Genomic DNA, 19,197 nt, shown 5'->3' with positions numbered 1-19,197 from the left:
AGTGACTTCAGAAGTGGACATTGTTTTATTTTAAGGGATCTCAAGCTTAAAAAAAGAAAAAAGAAAATGGTAAGCCAAGTAATGACTATCTTAAACTGGGTCTTAGTAGTAACCATGTGAAGGTCCACGTGCAGCTTGGTCACTATAAAACAGGTGATATTACATTACATAACTCTTTTGATAATACAGAGTTTCCTCCAGGGTTTTATTTTGAAGGTGTGTGTACGCGTGCGCGTGCCAAACGTATGCGTGTGCACTCTCACTTTCCTCTTTTGTCTTAAACTGGCAATGACTTCTCTTTCTTTACTTTCTGTGCGTGTATGTTCTATGTAGGCTATTTGTATGTAAACTTTATTTTGTCCAATATAAAATATATAAAGTTATACACACTTTGTCGTGTGTGTATCTGTGTGTGAGGTTGTGTTTCAAATAACAGGTTGTTTATTAAACCGAGGCCAGTGAAAAAGTTAATTGTAAGATGCCGGAGATTGTCGACAACATCCGAAGATGACGATTTGCACACGAACGAAGGGGGCCAGTGAGTGTGTGTTTTCTGTATGCGAGTGTGTGTGTTGAACTGAGCGGAGGTGAAGAAGAGGAGGATGAAGCTGGGAGCGGAGGATGGGAGGAAGAGTGGAGTAAGAGACAGGCTAGCTGTGTGTGAATGTGTGAGTGAGTGAGGAAGAGGAGAGGAAGGTCGTCTGAGGGACCGAAAACAAAGACTTCAATTTTTGGGGGATAACCTCCGGAAAATTACTAACGGAAACTTTCAACTTTTTACCCGCCACATCTCGGCTTGTTGTGCCCGGAGCCGGCTTTGTTTCACGGCGGGGGTGTCTACGATAAATGAAGGAATAAAATAGATCACAATCGACCTTTTTCTACCCAAGCGGGGAATACCCTGGGACTGTTTTTGATAAAGGTTACGAGAGAATGGCGGCTAACATGTACCGAGTGGGAGGTAAGGAATGTTTTACATTTTTAAGACACCCCCCTCAACGTGATTGTTCGTTTCGACACAAGGTGGCTAGCTAGCCGCTAGCTGTCTGTTCCGTTAGCCGCTAACTAATGCTAACTCTTTCCTAATGTCCGTACGTGCGTCCACTCTTGCATGGAACAACGTCAAATCTATTAAAACATCCAACAATGTATTGTGACTTTAACCAATGGGCAAATGTAAATAACTCAAACATTATTACTTGGTTTCAACTCAGTTGTAATTCGCTGAAACAGCCCCTGCATTCGGCATGGATATAACACACCAACTAGTGTTTCTTTTCAGAAAATATGAACTTTTAAAAAGGACTGGCGTGAAATCCAGTCTAGTTTCCTCTACCAAAATACCCCACAGAGTGTTGGCTGGCGAGCAGCGTGAAGCTGTCCTGAAAGTTGTCATTTAATTTAAAATAAACGCAGCCTGGTTGATAACAGAGTTTGCAGAATTGTATTTGTAGTTGCAAGTGAGCGAAGCAACCGTAAATTGTCACATTTTCTGACTTGGAGTCTGCACATATGGTAACGTCCTGGAAGTGAACACAATGCGACTTAGCATTAGCTGCTAGCTGTTGAGAGGTCAGCATCGAACTAATTGTAGCGACGTCTGCGGTAGCTAGCTGAAGCTGGTCGCCTAGCTTTGTCAGCGGGGTGGTTTAATTTCATTATCGCCTCCGCCATATCACTTCATATGCAACTGATAGCGTTAGCTGTGCTAGCTAACTTTGATTGCTAAGTTTTGTTAGCTTAGCCCTGCGTACTACATGTAGTTATATATTAGCCGGTGCAATTGCTCCTGTATACTAGCAGTTAAGTGTTTAGTTTATTGAAAATAACTACCCGTCTTGTTACTGTGTATCATTAGTTACTAGGAAACACCAGCGAGTGAAACACTTAACTCAGTCCTAATTCCTGAAAAAGCTGAACTAAGTTAGCTAGCTAACACTAACTTGCTACCAATGTAGCAATTGCAGAATCAGTGAGACTTCTCATTTTTAATGTGCCACTTACTGCTGGACGGTAACTGTAGAATATCAGCAAAATAAAATAATTCATTTCTAGTAGTAATGTTAAGTTTTTTTGCGCGATACAATTAAAATTAACTCATCTGCTAACACCGGGTGTCTAAATGTCACCACCATTGTGGAGAGAACCGAAACGCCGGTAGAGACTGCTAGCTGCCAGCTAGACTGCCTCCACCATATTTTCCAGTTTCATCGACCCTGCGATAAGAACAAGTGTACTTTTTAGCTGTGGGTGTCGATCTGTCACGTCGTGTTTTCAGTGCTTGCGACCAGCGTTTGTTGTCTGTAAGCATTAATAACCGTGTGAGGACTTTGTGTACCTTCTGTGAGTCTGGTTTTGTGGCGGCAGAGATGGCTGAATTGACGGTGAGACTGTGTGACAGGCTTATCGCTGTGTAAGGTCACATAGGAGTCTGTAGGCTATTTAGGTCATCCTGATTAAACACTACTCTGCTAAGTATGCTGCATAATTCTGTGCTTAATGTCTGAACAGTCGGGTTTTGTCCAATTTTATTAGATAATGGTACAATATGAAATTGTTTCTTTAAATTTTGTTTTCTGTATTTGTTAATTGTACATGTTTCAGTTTGTGCACTGGTTAGTGTGCTGCTATTAGCCTGAAACTCTCATATCTACAGCAGACAGATTTTTACAGTACACTGCTTACAAGAGCAAATCTCGTTGGTGTTGGGTAGCAGATTGGTATGATATTGGGCTTTTATGAAATATCAGATATCGATTATTCAGTCAGTGGCTCAGTGTTTTTTCTATTTCCTCATTGAAAGTCTACTGAATATGTAATACATGGCTCTCTCTGTTTATGACAACTGAACCTCTGTTGTTTTTATTATTAATTTCAATGTCCAGCTAATACTTCTTATGTAGTCATTAGCCTTCAGTCATCTTTATTATCTTTAAGTGTTACTGTATTTGTGTTAAATTGACCTATGATGTGTAGTTCCATATTCCAATATTTGTATCCGCTCTGCTGTTGTGGTGTTTTTTGCTTTAAAGTGACTCCATGACCCATCGGCACACGGGCACTCACTCTTGTCTCTTAATGAGCCAGTTTGTGTGTGTGTTGCTTTCACAGCAGGTAGTGTCCTGCAGTATGGCTGTTTGGCTCAGTGGTCCCTCCAGTTAAAGCTGTTATTTCTGCAAAGATACATGAAATAATAATATGAAAATGCAGAGAAGTGCTTTCTGGGTAGGTGCTCGGCAGCTAATGTGAAGATCTCATACATGTCAGCTACAAATTATCATCCTTAAATTCCTAATGTTGTCGTTTTTGTTGTTGTTTTTTTTTCAAATAATTGCCCCTGAAGTGTCCTGGAAAGACATGTAATTTGGAAGTGATTGTTGGGAGTATTACAAGCAAAGTCATCACTGCACACCTGTGTACATACAGGTAACAAAAATCTGACCCTGAAAACTTGTGGTAAATTTACTAAATTTACCAGCAGTGTTTTTACACAGGAACTGCAAGAAAATGCCTTGCAAAGTTCTGCCATATCGAAATGCAGCTTGTAGAATGTGGAGATGGTATTCAGCTGGTCCACTTCCAATTTATTTATTTTCAGAAAATGAATTAACAACTGTATTTATGATTATATCGGTTATTGTTGGATTGATTTGTTTTTTAAGCAAAATATTTGACGTTTCCATTTTCTCACATGTGACAATTTGATACCTTTTCTTGTCTTATTTTAAATTAAATATCTTTGTTGTTTGGACAAAACATTACTTTTTATTACATCATCTTGGACTCCTGGAAATTGTTTTTCTTTTTTTCTTTTTTTTTTTTACATTGTATAGATCAGACCGTGGATTAAGAAAATAATCAGAAGATTAATTAAATTAATCCTAATTTGCATCCGTGCAATGAATTGTTAAGTCTTTATGTCAATCTTTTAGTCAATGCACAGCAGTTCATTTGAAGATTATTGCGTAACAAGTGTCAAGTGCATAGTTCCTTCTGGGACACCTTTGAGGAAATGACAGACTCATAAAATAGTGTTAGCCAGATCTGCTCTTTTGTTTAGAGCCAGGTATTTAAGGTTAAATCTTACCAACAGGCCCCTCCGAGGACTGAAAGCTGGCCTGCACTAAAAGTTGGTAATGAACGTTTGGTCGTACTATTAGCCTTGTGTTATGTGTTTATCTGGTGTTTCCTGGCATAAAGAAGAAACTGAAAGTTTAATGATGAAGTTGTTATATGGCAGTTTATGTTCAGACAACATTACACACTGACGGAGTTGAGAAATTGAGGGTTTTTTTTCTTTAATTTTCAGAATTTGTTGTTGTATGGACTCTTATTTAGTTTCATATATATTTTTGTTTCTTTTGTGATATTGCAGTTCAGTGCACACATTACAGTAACTGGGGATGTGTGCGATTAGTTGACTAAACAGTGAAACGTTGCTATGCTCACTAGTCAGCACGAGGAATACCATTTGGTTAAAGTAATTATCAATATTTTATTAATGTACAACTGCCCTCCTTCTCCCCCTGCTGTTGCCCGGATGTTGTAAACCAGGGAGGTGTAAACACATTCAGTACAGATGTGTGGATGTAAACCTGCAAGCTAAGAAGGCGGCTTGTGCTAGCACTGCTATCCATGTTAAAATGTGCTCAGTTTTGTCTGTTTTCTGATTGTTTCCTTGCGTTAAGACCAGTCAAGTAGTCTGAATTTTAATGTTCATTGAATCATCCCTAAAAGTAATGTGTGACTAAAATCTGTAGAGATGGATAGATATAGAGACTGCTGCTCAGAACAGTCCCTCGTACTGGAAATGACTTGTGATGGGCCTCCTCTGTACATTCAACAGGCATTCTGGGAGCTTTGCATTAGATCCTTTCTGGTTTAAGGTTGTATGGAGGTTTTGTAGAACTGCCAGGTCTCTCAGGCAAAGTTGCAGTTTTTGCAAAAAGCCCAGCTCACCGGATCATGCATGTGTAGTGCTGGAATGAAAATAAAAGGTTACCGTGTACTGCTAATTCTAGCCCATGTAACGTTGCAGTTAGCAACAAGCATATGATTATGTAATGACTTCCAAATTGACTTTTAAGTAGCCCACCCAGTAACAAGGTTATGTTGTTTATTTGTGCAGTGTATCTGGTAAAATAGGCCCTAGCAGTAATGTTCAACATTAATCTGTCGCAATGGGTTCATATTTGTGGAGCAAGTGTCCATGGATTTTGCGTTCAATAAAGATTTCTTTGTTGCGGCTGGCTGGTGCAGGCAGTTCTGTGTGAGTGAGCGCACATATTACCAGTCCTCCAGAAGCACACAGTGTTCAGGCTGCATGTAAGATCATTATCTTCCCCAGAGATTAGTCAAAGGGCTTCCTCCTCTTCATTCACCCTCTAGCACCCAGCACACTGCGCCACTTCAGCCGCATACGTCCACAACAAACACTCACAGCCTGGCAGGTCCTCAGCAGACACTCTCTTTTCAGGTCTGTTTTTTTCCACCTGCTGATACATACATTAACATAAAACCAGCTCATCCCTTTTCACAGGTGATGTGATTATGCAGAGAGGACGTGAGAAGTTAGGTCTGAGGTCTGTGTTTTGTTTTTTGAAGAGTAGACAGTATGAAGTCTCTGAAGTCCAGATCAAGAACAGAGGCCTTAACTGACTGATCTTGGATTTGCTTTACATTTCATGTAAATAATGTCATTGCACCCAACAACTGTTGTGCAATGTTTTTGGCTTATATCTTATTTAGGCTGCTTAAACAGAACAGCAGATGTAAGTAAACAAAGGCATTGGCAACCAAGAAAGAAAACCTTAATACCTGATACCTTAATAAACATAGTTTGGTACAAGGTCCTAACTTCACATTTGGTGCATGTATTAATGCTCTTTCTAGTCATTATTTTTAGGGTAGACTTTGTCATACATGGGTAATATGCACTCCAAATATAGGTGTGATATCATTTTTATTTTTAATGCCTCATACATCCAATATTTTGGTTTCTTTCAGGCATGCACCTAGTTGCTAAGAAAGTCCTATAACATGAGTTTTATATATGAAAATTTAAAGAAGATACAAGACAAAAATATTGCACGCTAGTTTTTGGGTACATTGACATTATTTACAACAGGTAAGAAGATAGGCAGTTGTGAAAATGTTCTAAAATCTGTTGATCTGATGTGGAATTCCCACAGTATGGTTTTGTATTTTTTCCTGGACCATTGATCTGTCAGTCCCCTCTAACTGATCCACTCAGCTGGTCTCACTGCAGGTGAACCAGGATCATTCTTTAAATTGTCCCACTGGTCCAAGAAGAAGAGATGGAAGGCTTCCCTCCCTCCACCATTACATGTCTTTAGTGATGGAATCATCATGTCAAGCACATGAAAGTGCAAATCCACTGTTGGTGCTTCAGCCAGTGTTATGTAATCTGGTGAGGTTGTGTTCCTTCACTGTGAATGAGGAGGCAGAGCTTCTCTGGTCGGACTCCCCATCAGTGTGTTAAGTAGAGCAAGAAATCCTCTCCCTGTCTGAATCCTTCCTCCTCTGTTCCTGCTTGTGGTGATGCATCAGAAACCTCCTGATACCCTCCTGAGGCTCTGTGTCCCTGCTCATGAGAGGACCAGATGGAGCTTAATGTGAAGCCACACTCCACTGAAGAGCTGCATCAGAGGCTACAAGGAAGCACCGAGTCTGTGGCAGTGGGATGATGAATGATACGTGTCTGCGAGATTTGATCAAAAACAGGTTGACAGACTGATGGGTCTCAGGTCAGCTCATATTCAGTCCATATTCACTATCATTCAATACGAAGAACCATTTTAACCAACAGTTATGCACTCATCACTGTCTAATGTGCACCAAATAAGATTAACATTACAAATTAAACCTTGTAGCAGTGTGTCATTAACGATCTAATGTGAAGCTGTTGGCCTACACATATCAACTAAAAGATACAAACTAAATCATTTAAATACTGAGCAAGGTGTACTCATCACTTCATCAAATTTGATGTAATATTGATTTTTAAAATCCTGAGATAGACCTTTGCACCCATGTGACTACACGTACATGTTTATTGTAGGCCAATTAACGTAAATGGTACAGGGCTGCATTATGTGTCAAATGTCTGCATTGATATTACCGGATATTCCAGGAGACATAGATGTGTCATGTTTAAGTCTTGGGTTGAGTTTTATTCTGTCATAAAATAACCTATCCATAACACTTTTTAGGCTTCATCCACACTACTACATTTTGGTGTAAAAACTCATCACTTTGCTACAGTTACTCCTGTCATCCACACTACTCCAAAGTTTTCAAGCCTTAAAAACTGAGACTTTTGGAAACGCTGCTGGACCTGTTTTAGTTTGAAAACTTCAGGGTTGTGTTGTAGACTGGGTCACCTTTGGAAACTATGACGTAGACACACACGGCCAGCGTGAATACAACATAATAATGATTTACAAGTGTTACTGACCTTGTTTTTGCTAACAGTTGTTCTGTTAATTTCTGCATTTTAACACTTGTTCGTAGTATTTTCTGCAACCAATGAAATGCAGAGAAGCGGATCTGCTTCCTGTTTACACTGGCTCACATGCCCACTGTACATGTTTAGTCATGTATATGTATATATGTTTTCAGGTATAATAGTCTGGACAGAGATCGTTTCGCAAACAGAACTAAAGGGTCATCTTTTTCATTTTGAAACGCTGCCTTAAAATTAAGGTGTTGTGGTGTGAATTAATAGCCTAAGATTCTACAGTATTTGTATCTCAGCCATCAACTTTAAGCAAATCTGGGGCATTGAACAACTTAATTCCTAGGTCTGGTCTGGTCTGGTGCTGGTTTGGAGCTGGTTCAACTTGTGGACCTTCTAGGAATCAGTTTGCTTTTTTTCAGGCTAAAGAGCTACGTCATTACATCACTGTATAGTAGGGCTGAACGATGACAACGACATTGTGATTGTTTCAGGTTTTGCGATGAGTCAATGTTAGTGGGAATGGTAATTTTGCATTTCATTTCCATTGAAAAAAACCTAAAAATGACGATGTAATTTTTGCTGCAGTCATAAGCATGTGCCTTTACATCTGCAGAGCATGATGTGTAGGCTGGGGCTGGGGAGTCCCGGGAGTCATGTGAGTACATATGTGGTTGGGTGAGGGTGATGTCAAGAGGAGAAGGAACATGAGGGAAGACACTTTTGTGTATCCCAATCCGAAAGTGGGTCGAAATTGCCATCTGGAAGCTGGCCACCGGCAGTTAATACGGGACCATCAGCCCTCTCTTTGTGTTAGGCCTGAGCACTGTGTTTAGTGTTTAGTTGTGTTCAGGATTTCTGCAGCACATTCATCATGGTGCTGTCTCCTGTCAATGTTTCTGACAAGTCAGTAGAAATGACCACTTTGTTCCATCATCGTTGGAGAGAACCACAGTGTGTTGTTGCAACAGATGGAAGCCTCATTGCAATAATGGCACCAGAAGAGTCTCATCGAGACTATTACAACAGGAGAGGATGGTATTCAACTGTTCTGCAGGTAGTTGGATGGCAAAGGTCTTTTCTTTGATGTAGGCTATCCAGAGAGTGTACATGATGCAAAAGCAGAGACTCACATTTATGGGGCGTCCTATGTGACAGGGAACTACTAAGACAAAATAAAGTGACTATTACCTGATGGTTGACAGCTTGGCTGGTCACCTCACTCAATACAGAATTGGCTCATAAAGTCCTTTTCAGACATCCTGAGCAACACACTCACAATTATAGGCTGGGCAGTGCACAATCATTTGTGGAGATTTAAAGGACAATAGAGTTGCCTCCTAAAAAGACACGACTGCAAGCACATGGCTCTGACCTGCTGTGTGCTTCATAACATTTGTGAGGAACATGTTGACAGTTTCACAGAGGAGCACCCAGAGGGACATGTAAACATCCAGCCTCCTGTTCAGGCATCACCTGAGCATGGTAATCCAGGATGGGCTGACATTAGAGCTGCTTTAAGGGAGCATTGAAACAGGGGACCAATGATCTGCCACAGATTGGCAACCCTCGCTGTTCACAGACATCTAAACTGTCATAACTTATACATAACGTATTATATTTGTTTGTTGATTCAGCATACTGTAGAAGAAACAGATGTATATTCAAACAGTTGGTTTTTAAACTATTAAACACAGGCTTCACAGTCACTGTAAAACTCATCCAGTTTGTATTTAAGCAGGGCTGGTCTGAGGTTATCTGTCATTTGGTGTGATGTAATTTCCCTTTCAGATGTATAAAGTATTTGCTCAGCAGCTCCCATTTGTTGCTGATGTGATGCAAAGTAACACAAAGATAACTATCTATCTGTCCCCGTATCCAAAGTGACTGCTCTGTTGCTATCAGTTTCATTTTTCAAATGATGATGAATGTAGGGGAAAAGTTTGTTTCATAGGCGAAAAAAAAAAAATCACTAATAATGAGGCTTGATTTAAAATTTTGATGTTTTTTAAAAATTGTATCCTTATTTTCATATCTTGCTCCTGGCTGACCTTGGCCAGCTGTTTTGACATTTTGTATACAAAATGTATTCAAGATAGCATGACATGATATGACAAAGACATGTAGCCTCAGGGACCTGCAGGTTTAGACATTTGATCTTGACTTGTTGAAGGCTCCTGCTGCAGCCACTTTGGACTGTGGTCACCTTTTAAAGCTCCATATTTTCTTCTACTGTGTTTGATTTGAAGTGTTGATCCATAAGAAGATATATTTGTGATTTTAAGAACCAAAAACCATCTCATTGTAGTTTTACATCTCCTCTCTCAGGCTTCTCTCTGGCGCTCTAGTAACAAAAGGTCGGTGAGCCAATCAGAAGAGAGGAGGCTCTGAGCCTCAGTCTTTTGTGAGTGATCCACAAAAAATATAGCAGATTTCAGGTAAACACTAAGCGAAACCAAATCCTGCAAGGTTTGGATGGGTGGGTCCAGGTGGGCGGGGCTTGAGGTGTGGCTGAGGGCATTGACTGCTTTGCTGTGACATCACAAGTTCCAGAGGTCCTGATGGCTGGTTTTAATGCTCAGTTTCTGAATACAGGCTGTGTGCATTTATTTGTGGACTGAGCGCTTTGATACTTTCATGTTATTAATATAGAACCTAGACCTGCTTTATAATCATACAACACTTGGACATCTACCTTTATACTACGTATATATACTTTTAAGATTACATACTGTTGAGGTGAAAGGGACTGAGAGCCATAATAATCAGTCCCTCCAGAAAGTCACGATGTCGGAATCACAATAATTAATGCAAATTCAACCAATCCCTGTGAATTGTGCGCGACATTGCATTTCTGTCCAATCGCTGCAACTTTTCCGCAAATTTGATCAAAACCTTGACGTACGTCACCAAACCTTCCTTGTTTCTGGTTTTTAAGACGGAGCAGAGGAGGGTAGTTGCTTGTTCTTTTCTTTTCTCTTTTTTTCCACCACCTGCACTTTACTGGATTTAATCTCACTGGTACAAGTAGCCTTCGATTTCTAATAAATTATACAAAAAAAGTTAGTGAAAATTTTTGCAATTTTTATTCCGCAGTAAGGATGCTCATTTTTAATTTTTTTTCTGACCAATAGCTGTTTTTTTTCTTAACCATTAACTGACAAGATTTGAATGTACTGCTTAGAATGGTCGAGTGTCTGTGACCCATTAGAACATGTTTTTTTCTTTTTTCATAAGAAGGGATTTATTTTTACATGTGCAGAACCGGCATAATAGCTTTGATCTCCCGTGTAGGAAAATATTATATAAATAAAATAAATGTCAAATAGTAGCCAGACTTTCTAATGTATAAACAGTTTAAAAAAATTCAAAACACATGGAATTGTCCAGTGCCGGGAGCGCTGTAGGGAAAACCTCCTCCTCCTCCTCCTCCTCCTCCTCCGGCTAATTCATGATCAAAAACTTCCAACAGGTGAACAAAATGTAAACTTGTAGTTGAATTTTTCAGACCTCTTAATAAAATAAACAGGGTAGGTCTACCTCAGTCTTCACCATAGCGGACAGCTTGTCTACTGGTTTTTGTTCAGAAATAGCAACATGTTGACATTCTGTGGGGTTCGTCTGGTTTACAGTATGTTAACTTTCAGACCCCTGGTGGAGAATAGATGCTCAGATTGTAGCGATGTCCCAGGAATGCAGAGATAACACCTGCTAGAGTGGCCAGCCTCAAGAAACGCATCTGATTAGCTTTCCACCAGTCAAGAGGATTAGTATTCAATGTGGGTGGATTGTCTCTCAATCCACCCACATTATACATTTTTTTTTAAATTGTAAAACTGATTTTATTAATCGGTCAAAATTCTTATTGTCGGTTAGCGGTTAAACGATTAATTCCTAAACATCCCTATCCTGCCGTTTCATTGCAAAAAAAACATCTAAAAAAATTGCAACTTTCATCGCAATATTTAAGAAAAGCTGTCATGAAATCAGACATTTTAGCCCGCAACAATCCCAAAAAATGCCAGCAAAATCCTGGAGGGACTGACTAATTGTTCCAATTTGTACTTTCTTGTACTTTTTTGCTTCCTTTGAATATTTAAAACCTGAGATCTAGAAAATATATTTGAATGGAAAATATTTTGAGGATAAAAGTGAAAATGAGAGAGTGGAGCACAGGCACAAGTACATGCTGTGGGTAACACCCTGCAGTTATGACTTATGTGTGATTCTAACCCCAATCTCTAACTGTACCTTACACATCAGATCAGCTGATGATATCACAATTTTTCATTGTGTTTCAGTAGAGAGCTTTCCTGCAGCTCACGTTACACAAGTCCATGTACTGAGTTGGCAGCGTGTGGCTCTCCTAACAGCCTCTCAGTGTCGTACGGACAGGCTTCCAGTCAGAGCTGTGTGTCAGGGTAAATGGATTCCTATCCATCAGGCTCGGCAAAATCTTTTCAGTTCTGCCACTACACCCACAGAACATGAACAGAGCTGATGAGACTCAATAACAGAAATGTGGAGGTGTCTGTCCAGAGGAAACCTGAACTATCAGGGGATCAGTCAGCCGTGCATTCAGGGCTGTTGTTGTAAAATGTTTTATTAGAAGAATATTTGTTATACTCAGTATGTTTATGAGATATGGTCATGCATTGTGTATTCCCCTGTGAACACATTGGAAATGTCAAATCTTTGTTTTCTGTTGTTTCTTCCAGATTATGTGTACTTTGAGAACTCCTCCAGCAACCCTTACCTGATCCGCAGAATAGAAGAGCTCAACAAGGTTGGTGGACTTCTCTTTCACATGTTTCACTTATAAGGTTGTTTAAAAAATAACAACTACCTTCTCGGTTTGCACCATAACCACAAAATATATTGATTAGCTGGCAGGCATCAATAAAAATCTACAGCACATTCACAAAGTCTTCAGACCCCTTCACTTTTTTCACATGTTGTAATGTTGCAGCCTGATGCTAAAATCAATTAAATTCATTTTCCCTCTTCAATCTACACTCAATTCACCATAATTACAAACTTACAGAAAATTAATTTTATGAATTTTTGCAAATGTATTTTAAAACTAAAGCCTGAAATACCACATTGACATAAGTATTCAGACAGTTTACTGTGATTCTTGAAGTTTAGTTTAGTTCAGGTTCCTCCATTTCCCTTGATCATCTCTGAGATGTTTCTTCACCTTGACCAAGAACCTGATGGTCACTCTGAGCTCCAGACATCCTGCGTGGAGATGGAGAAACTTCCAGAAGAACAACCATCACTGCAGCTCTCCACTGATCTGGGTTTTATGTCAGAGTCCAGACGAAGCCTCTCCTCAGGGTCAGTTTGTATAAAAGCAGCTAAAGCACTCTGAGACTGAGAGAAACCAGAGTCTCTGGTCTGATGAGACCAGGACTGAACTGTTTGGTCTCAGTTCTAAGAGTCATGTCACTGCTCATCACCTGAACAACACCATCCCTACAGTGCAGCATGGTGGAGGCAGCATCAGGCAATGGGGGGGACAGGGAGACTGGTCGGGCTGAGGGAAAGCTGAACGGAGTAAAGTACAGAGAGATCTTTAATGAAAACCTTGTCCAGAGCTCAGGACCTCAGACTGGGCTGAAGGTTCACACAGCCAAGAAAACACAGGAGAGGCTTAGAAAGGACTCTGTGAATGTCCCTGAGTAGACCAGCCAGAGTCCTGAGCCTGAACCACATCCAACATTTCTGGACCCGAACATGTCTGTCCACTGACGTCCCCATCCAACCTGACAGAGTCTGAGAGGATCTGCAGAGAAAAACAAAGAAAATCCCAAATCCAGATGTGCAAAGGTTGTGTTGTCAGACCCAAGAAGACTGGAGGCTGTAATCACAGCCAGAGGTGCTTTAACTAAGTCCTGAGCAAAGTGTCTGAACACTTACGTTAGTGATATTTCAGTTTCTCCTTTTTGATACATATGCAAAAAAATTCTAAAATTCAGTTTTCTGAAGGGAAAAGGGAATTTGATTTTTATTAATGATTTGATTGGAAAAAATGAACAATTTTAACATGAGGCTTCAACATAGCACAATGTGAAAAAAAGTGAAGGGGTCTGAACACTCTCTGAATGAACTGTATATGGGGAGACTTCAAACATGTGTCCAGTCAACAAATCAACGTCTGTACACAGACACTCGTTCCCTCTGTTGTAAACCACGGCTACAGTAACGACAGGACTGGTACAGCAGCCACTTACATAACAGCAGCAGCATATGACACAGGCTTGTTTCCCAGTCAAAGGATTAAGCTCATTTATGTAATGCTCTTACATTGAGGGGCTTGTGCTGAGCACCAGGAAGACTGCAGCGTCCTGAGTGTTAATGGCTGCGGAGCTCAATGAATAGATAGTAAGAGAGAGAGAGTGACCGGCTCTCCAGGCTCAGGCTGGAATGTGGAGGGAAACACTGTGTGTGTGCTGTAGTGTGGTCAATCATAGTCCAGGTCCAGGAGAATGAAACACCCACCATCTAACCTTAAAAGCTCCTGTTAGAGGTGTGCCACATCATACAGTTTATGTTAATACCAGCATGAATCATGTGAGAAAAATTTGTCATATCATGATATTAACTGGAGAAACTGGTTCAAAGAAAAGGGAACAAGTTGTGACGAAGGAAGAAGTTTGATAACAACATCACGCAGTTATCTACTGACCTGACCTGTGTGAGGAGAATCTCAGAGGAGAGCAAACAGTAGGCTGAAGTTAGTTTGATAATCACCATTGGACACCCAATAAGGCCTGCATAGGGTTGAAGTTAGTTTAAAGTTAAGGTCTATTTTAACATCAGTAGATTCTTGTGTAAAACGTATCTTTAACATGTGGCCATTGAGATGGTTATTCACAAAATACCAAGACACCTTGTTATCATGATATTCCTTTAAGGTCATATCACCTTCCTCTGACTACACGTCCTCACAGCTGACAAACATTTCCCTTTTAATTTAGACCCATTTTTACAAACAGGAGGGTTTAATAAACTGACCAGTTGCTAATATTGGTAACTGATGCTACAGGAAGCTGCTGCTGCCTCACATTAAAGTGGAAAGTGGAAAATTTGAACAGTGACGCAGTGACAAGAAGTATTCTTTGTTTTAGGAATCTTAAAGGGGAAGTCCAGTTTGTTCTTATTGCCTTTGGCCATCATCAATAATAATGACATCCTGCTCACCAAGTTCATAGCTGAGATCTAGTAACACGGAAGCATTGCTAGAGAGAAGTCTGATGGGGGGTACAATTCATTTTTAGTTCAGGATAAAAATCCAGATAATATGGTTAAACTGTTGTCTTGCTAAAGGCAACATGTTCTGCTTTTTGTGATTTTTCTCTTTTATATACTGTTGTGATGTTGGATGTCCATGTTAAACACAGTTAAAATTCCCAAACTACATAAACTTATAATAAAATGCCTCCTGCAAGACAAAAGCCAGAGTTTCAGTCTGCTCTGAAAACTTCGTTCAACGTTTTTTCTGCTCCATGACACTGATGTATGAACTCTGTGGAAATCCATAAACAAACCTCCGCTCCAGGCCTCAGCACCAGAGCACACCCATGTAGTGCAACCTACTGGGACTTCAACCACAGTGCCTGGAAGAAAGAGTTTCTGTTGTGGCTGCGGTGGAGAAAAGGCAACTTTAGGCACTAGCGGGTATCGTTTGCATATTTTGGATACAGCAGCTCATACAGCAGCAGTACAATTGGTACATATTTGTCTGGACTCTGCGTTCCACCAAGTGACCGCGTTCAGCAGCCATCACCCGCCTGCTTGCTGGGATTGTCGGCTGCTACTGAAGGATGTGCAGCTCCAGAACCATAACCTGTAAGTATGTCAGTGAAACCTTCATTCTTTGTGACCTATTATCAATAGCCTGCACATAACCATTTCACTGAGCAACTAAGTGATTACACATGCTAAGGCTGACTTGCTAGCTTGCTCATGAGCTTGTACATTTCAGTTTTCACAAATTATTTTAAACCTATATCAATTTCAGTCGGTATTTTCAGTGACTCACAGTTGATAGCAGCCCCAGCTGCTCCGATAGCTATTGGTATTAGCCGCAGAGGAACATTAGCTCTGATCTAGGCGTCTCATTGGGCGCAGCACTGAAACAGAGGTTAGAAGTAATATTAATAAGTGCTGTGGGAGCATGGACCCTTTGGTGGTTAATGTTAGGCTGCCTGTATAAATTAGTTGCTAACTTTACTATCATGATGTTTAACTACTTTCAACCAACATGTCACTTATGATTCTCTGTCAGACAAACTGATTCTTACTGTTATGATGTCACATCTGAAACAAGATTTTCTAACATTCGCAGACTTTCCATCTCGGTCCTGATGATGAAATGAGAATGAGATTAGTCATTGATATGAAACATTTTAGCTCAACTCAGCACTACTTTCAACCACAATGGCTAATGCAGTAATCATGGTTGTGGCACGAGAGGAATGCTATGCTGTATGAGTATTGTAGCGGTGTGACCCGTCCATTCCAGGCAACCCTAAACTTGTTACCAGATCAGCACAGTTTAAGCTTGAAAATGTAAAATTGGACAACACTGAGGAATTAAAAAAACGTGTAGGGGCCAATATATCACTGAGCCCCTTCCCAATTCTTTTCACCAGTTAGATGAGAGTAATAGCTCAACAGAGGAGAAGGAAATGGTCATCAAGTTCAACACTGCCTATAACAAAGCAAGAAAAAAAAGGATGTGACCAAATCATGTGCTGGTGCAACCAACTGAGGAAGTTGGCAGCACCAGTACTAACAGTGGAAAAGGAGGAGCCCTGAGAATAGGTAAGTCCCACTAGAATTACTACAAAAACTAAAATAAACATACAAAACTCTTTCATCAGGCTACGTAAGAATTGGGAGTGGTCTTTAGAAAATGTGAATTAAAGAAAAATATTTACATGTCAGTCACTTTTCCGGTTCACCTTGAACTGAAATAGACACTGTAGTATACTTTGAAAGCTACATTTAAGGATCACACAATTACAGAGGTGGTGTGTCATCACTTTCAGCAAGGTAAGCAGTTAAAGCTAATAATAGACATCAGTTACAATGATACTGAAGTGGAGGGGATCTCTCTCCAGTGTTCTGTCCCCTAAAGGATCTGATGTTTGTTAGTATCCATCATGTAATTCACTGCCCTCTTGTGGCCACAGTAGACTAGTAGACTGTCTCTGGAAGCTAGCTTGACTGTAGGTCGTGGTTTTTATCATTTCATGTCATTTTCATGGCATGGCCATGTCCTGTTGGCAATGGCTTGGGTTTGTCATGTGGAGAAGGAAGCAGCATTTTTTTATGTGTATGAGCGTTGTGGATATACCTGGGATCTTTGATAGGTGACCAGCTATAGCTAGCTACAGACAAGTGACTGCCCTTGACTCAGTTTCCATTGTTCTGAGATCAGTTATGATATTGCACACATTATTATACACTTGTGCAGATGTGTGTAGAAGGTAAACTTGCGCATTGGAAAACTTCTTAAACATTCTTTTCTTCCTAAGCGTTAAGAGGCGGCAGTAGCAAGTAAAGTAAGTAAATTAGACTGATTTGTCATCTCAGATCAGTATGAGTTGTCTTACTAATCACATTGGTCAACGATGACGAGAGAGGTTGTATTGTGGAACAACTTTTAATAACTTCTTTTGCAAAGAACGCTTTCACAGACATTTATTTATGTATTTAAAGTTTACCATGTAACACAATACCCACACCTTTTATAATTCTCTTTGCTTTTTAGTATCATGTTGATATCTTTAACTCTGTAAGGGTTCGCTGTGCAGTAAGTTTGAGGCAGAACATTGAATCAGGAAAATACAGGATTCTGTATTGTCACTGTGTGGTCTGTCTGGTTAATATTTGCCATTAATCAAGATTACCATAGAAGTGTCATTTGATATGTTTACTCTCAGTTCAAAGCAATAAAGCCAATTCTTCAGTGCAGCAAGGTGAAGATGTCCAGGCAGAGAGCAGCAGGATACAGGGGAGAAACTGTCTGCACAGGAAAGACAGGCAGCACAAAATCATGAGACAGAACAGGCCCTGAATTAAAGAGAGATTTGCTACTACTACTACTACTACTACTAATGTCAAGAAAAGGTTTGTTTTAGTTGCATTTTTCTTTATTTTTTCGGTGTAGCAACAGCCAGTCTGTAAAAGTTGCTGCACACCACTGAAATACGCTGAACAGGTTGCTTCTCTGGTCAGTCTACGGGATTCCAAATTTTGTTTGTCCTACTGTACAATTACATACAATATATGTACAATGATCACCACAGATACTTCTCATTTATTCAAGACTAAAATTATCTGCAGGTGTACCTTGACGAAACAGTATAATGCACCAGTAACACAGAATCTGCCACGTTTTACAGATTATCTGAGTGACATGATGAAGCTTGTGTTTGATGTGATGCTTCTGCTCTCTTCACAGTAAGAGAGACCATCAAAGGAGGATGTAGTGCCTGAAGACAACAGCAATCAGCAGCATCAGGAACGTCTTGAGTTATCCACAGGAAGTTAAGATGACCAGTCTGACTTTCTACTCTGGAACCTCCTACACCAACGACACAACTTCAGGACAAGAAAAATCTTTTCCCTTGAGATGGGACATGATCTGGACTGTGTAGATAAAAGTCTCCGGCAGCTTTGTGCATTACATTCTTCAGGCTGTGTTTACATTTCATTTGATATAAATAAAGTGTTTTATTTTTGAGGAGGAGGAGTTTTGTCATTTTTAAATGTAGTAGTAAGTTTAGTACTTGAGATCTTGTTTTATTTCGCAAAGGTTTTATGTAAAATGACACTGTTTTAACTACTTTATGTTCACAGAAGGGGTTAAATAACCTGGTGAGGAAAATGTGAAATAGAGTTTTACTAGTAATCCTTTATAACCATTAGTAACTTTGATTCTGTAAGCAACTCAAGGCATTTCTCAGTTTGAGAGTCGACCTTTATTACATTGTCGAAAGATCACTATATATATTGGATAGTATTATTTACAATATCTTGAATGGAACCATTCAAATGATCTGAAGCTTTGACAAACATTTTAAATATTTAAGTTCAGTCATATCACCTTCAAGTCACTGCCTCATGGTGGTAGATACTACTGGTCTGATGTAGGGATGTCACGATTCCAGAAATCTGGTAGTCGGTACCAACACCAATGAAATTCCACAATTCTTGATACCCAATTGGATACCACAGCAGCTGCTGCACACACAGTGTGCTAACACCTCCATAATATGGTCTCTTTAACTACAATGTTACAGTAACTGAAAGAAATGGTTGACAAAACTACGAAAATAAGAGTTGTAGTACAGCCCAACCCCTAACCGGTACAAACTATCTATTGAGATTAGTGATTGGTTAGGCAGACGCTATCGGTTTTACTTGCAATATATTTTGGCATGCACAAATAATATGGTCAGAATCAGAACTGATGAAATCTGGTAAGCAAACTGAAAATGGAATCAGTATGAATTGTAAATGATTAGTATGAAATGTAAATAACACTGGACCTTAGTTTGTAACTTTCCAATACCTCTGAATAACCGTTTGTGTGAGCAGTGAATTTAACCATGTCAGGGTAGCAAAAGCTCAGAATTTTGGCAGGAAGGTAACCCAGTGCTTCATTATGATGCTAACCTGTAACCACTGACTCTATACTTACA

The 19,197-nt window shown here is 39.9% G+C and overlaps 1 protein-coding gene and 1 long non-coding RNA gene across 3 annotated transcripts in view; both read left to right on the top strand.

Moving 5' to 3' along the window:
- Positions 1-553: 553 nt before the first annotated feature.
- The window catches only part of mta2 (metastasis associated 1 family, member 2), a 38,549-nt gene continuing 19,905 nt past the window's right edge, over positions 554-19,197 (top strand). Inside the window, exons 1-2 of one of the 2 annotated variants that reach the window (XM_023423846.2) lie at positions 554-961; positions 12,196-12,263. In XM_023423846.2, coding sequence (XP_023279614.1) covers positions 934-961; positions 12,196-12,263 — 96 coding nt within the window. In that variant the 5' untranslated portion in view covers positions 554-933. The remainder of the gene's footprint in view (positions 962-12,195; positions 12,264-19,197) is intronic. The other variant, XM_023423845.2, reaches the window with a different exon arrangement.
- LOC147818097 (uncharacterized) lies at positions 12,280-18,234 on the top strand. Its single transcript, XR_015438320.1, has 2 exons — positions 12,280-16,309; positions 17,955-18,234. It is a non-coding gene; the product is annotated as an uncharacterized LOC147818097 (long non-coding RNA).

The sequence above is a fragment of the Seriola lalandi genome, unplaced genomic scaffold (genome assembly GCF_002814215.2).
Source record: "Seriola lalandi dorsalis isolate HSWRI2012SDOR001 ecotype SW California unplaced genomic scaffold, Sedor1 jcf7180002054694, whole genome shotgun sequence".
NCBI classification, from domain to species: domain Eukaryota; kingdom Metazoa; phylum Chordata; class Actinopteri; order Carangiformes; family Carangidae; genus Seriola; species Seriola lalandi.
This window is presented reverse-complemented; position numbering and strand designations above follow the sequence as displayed.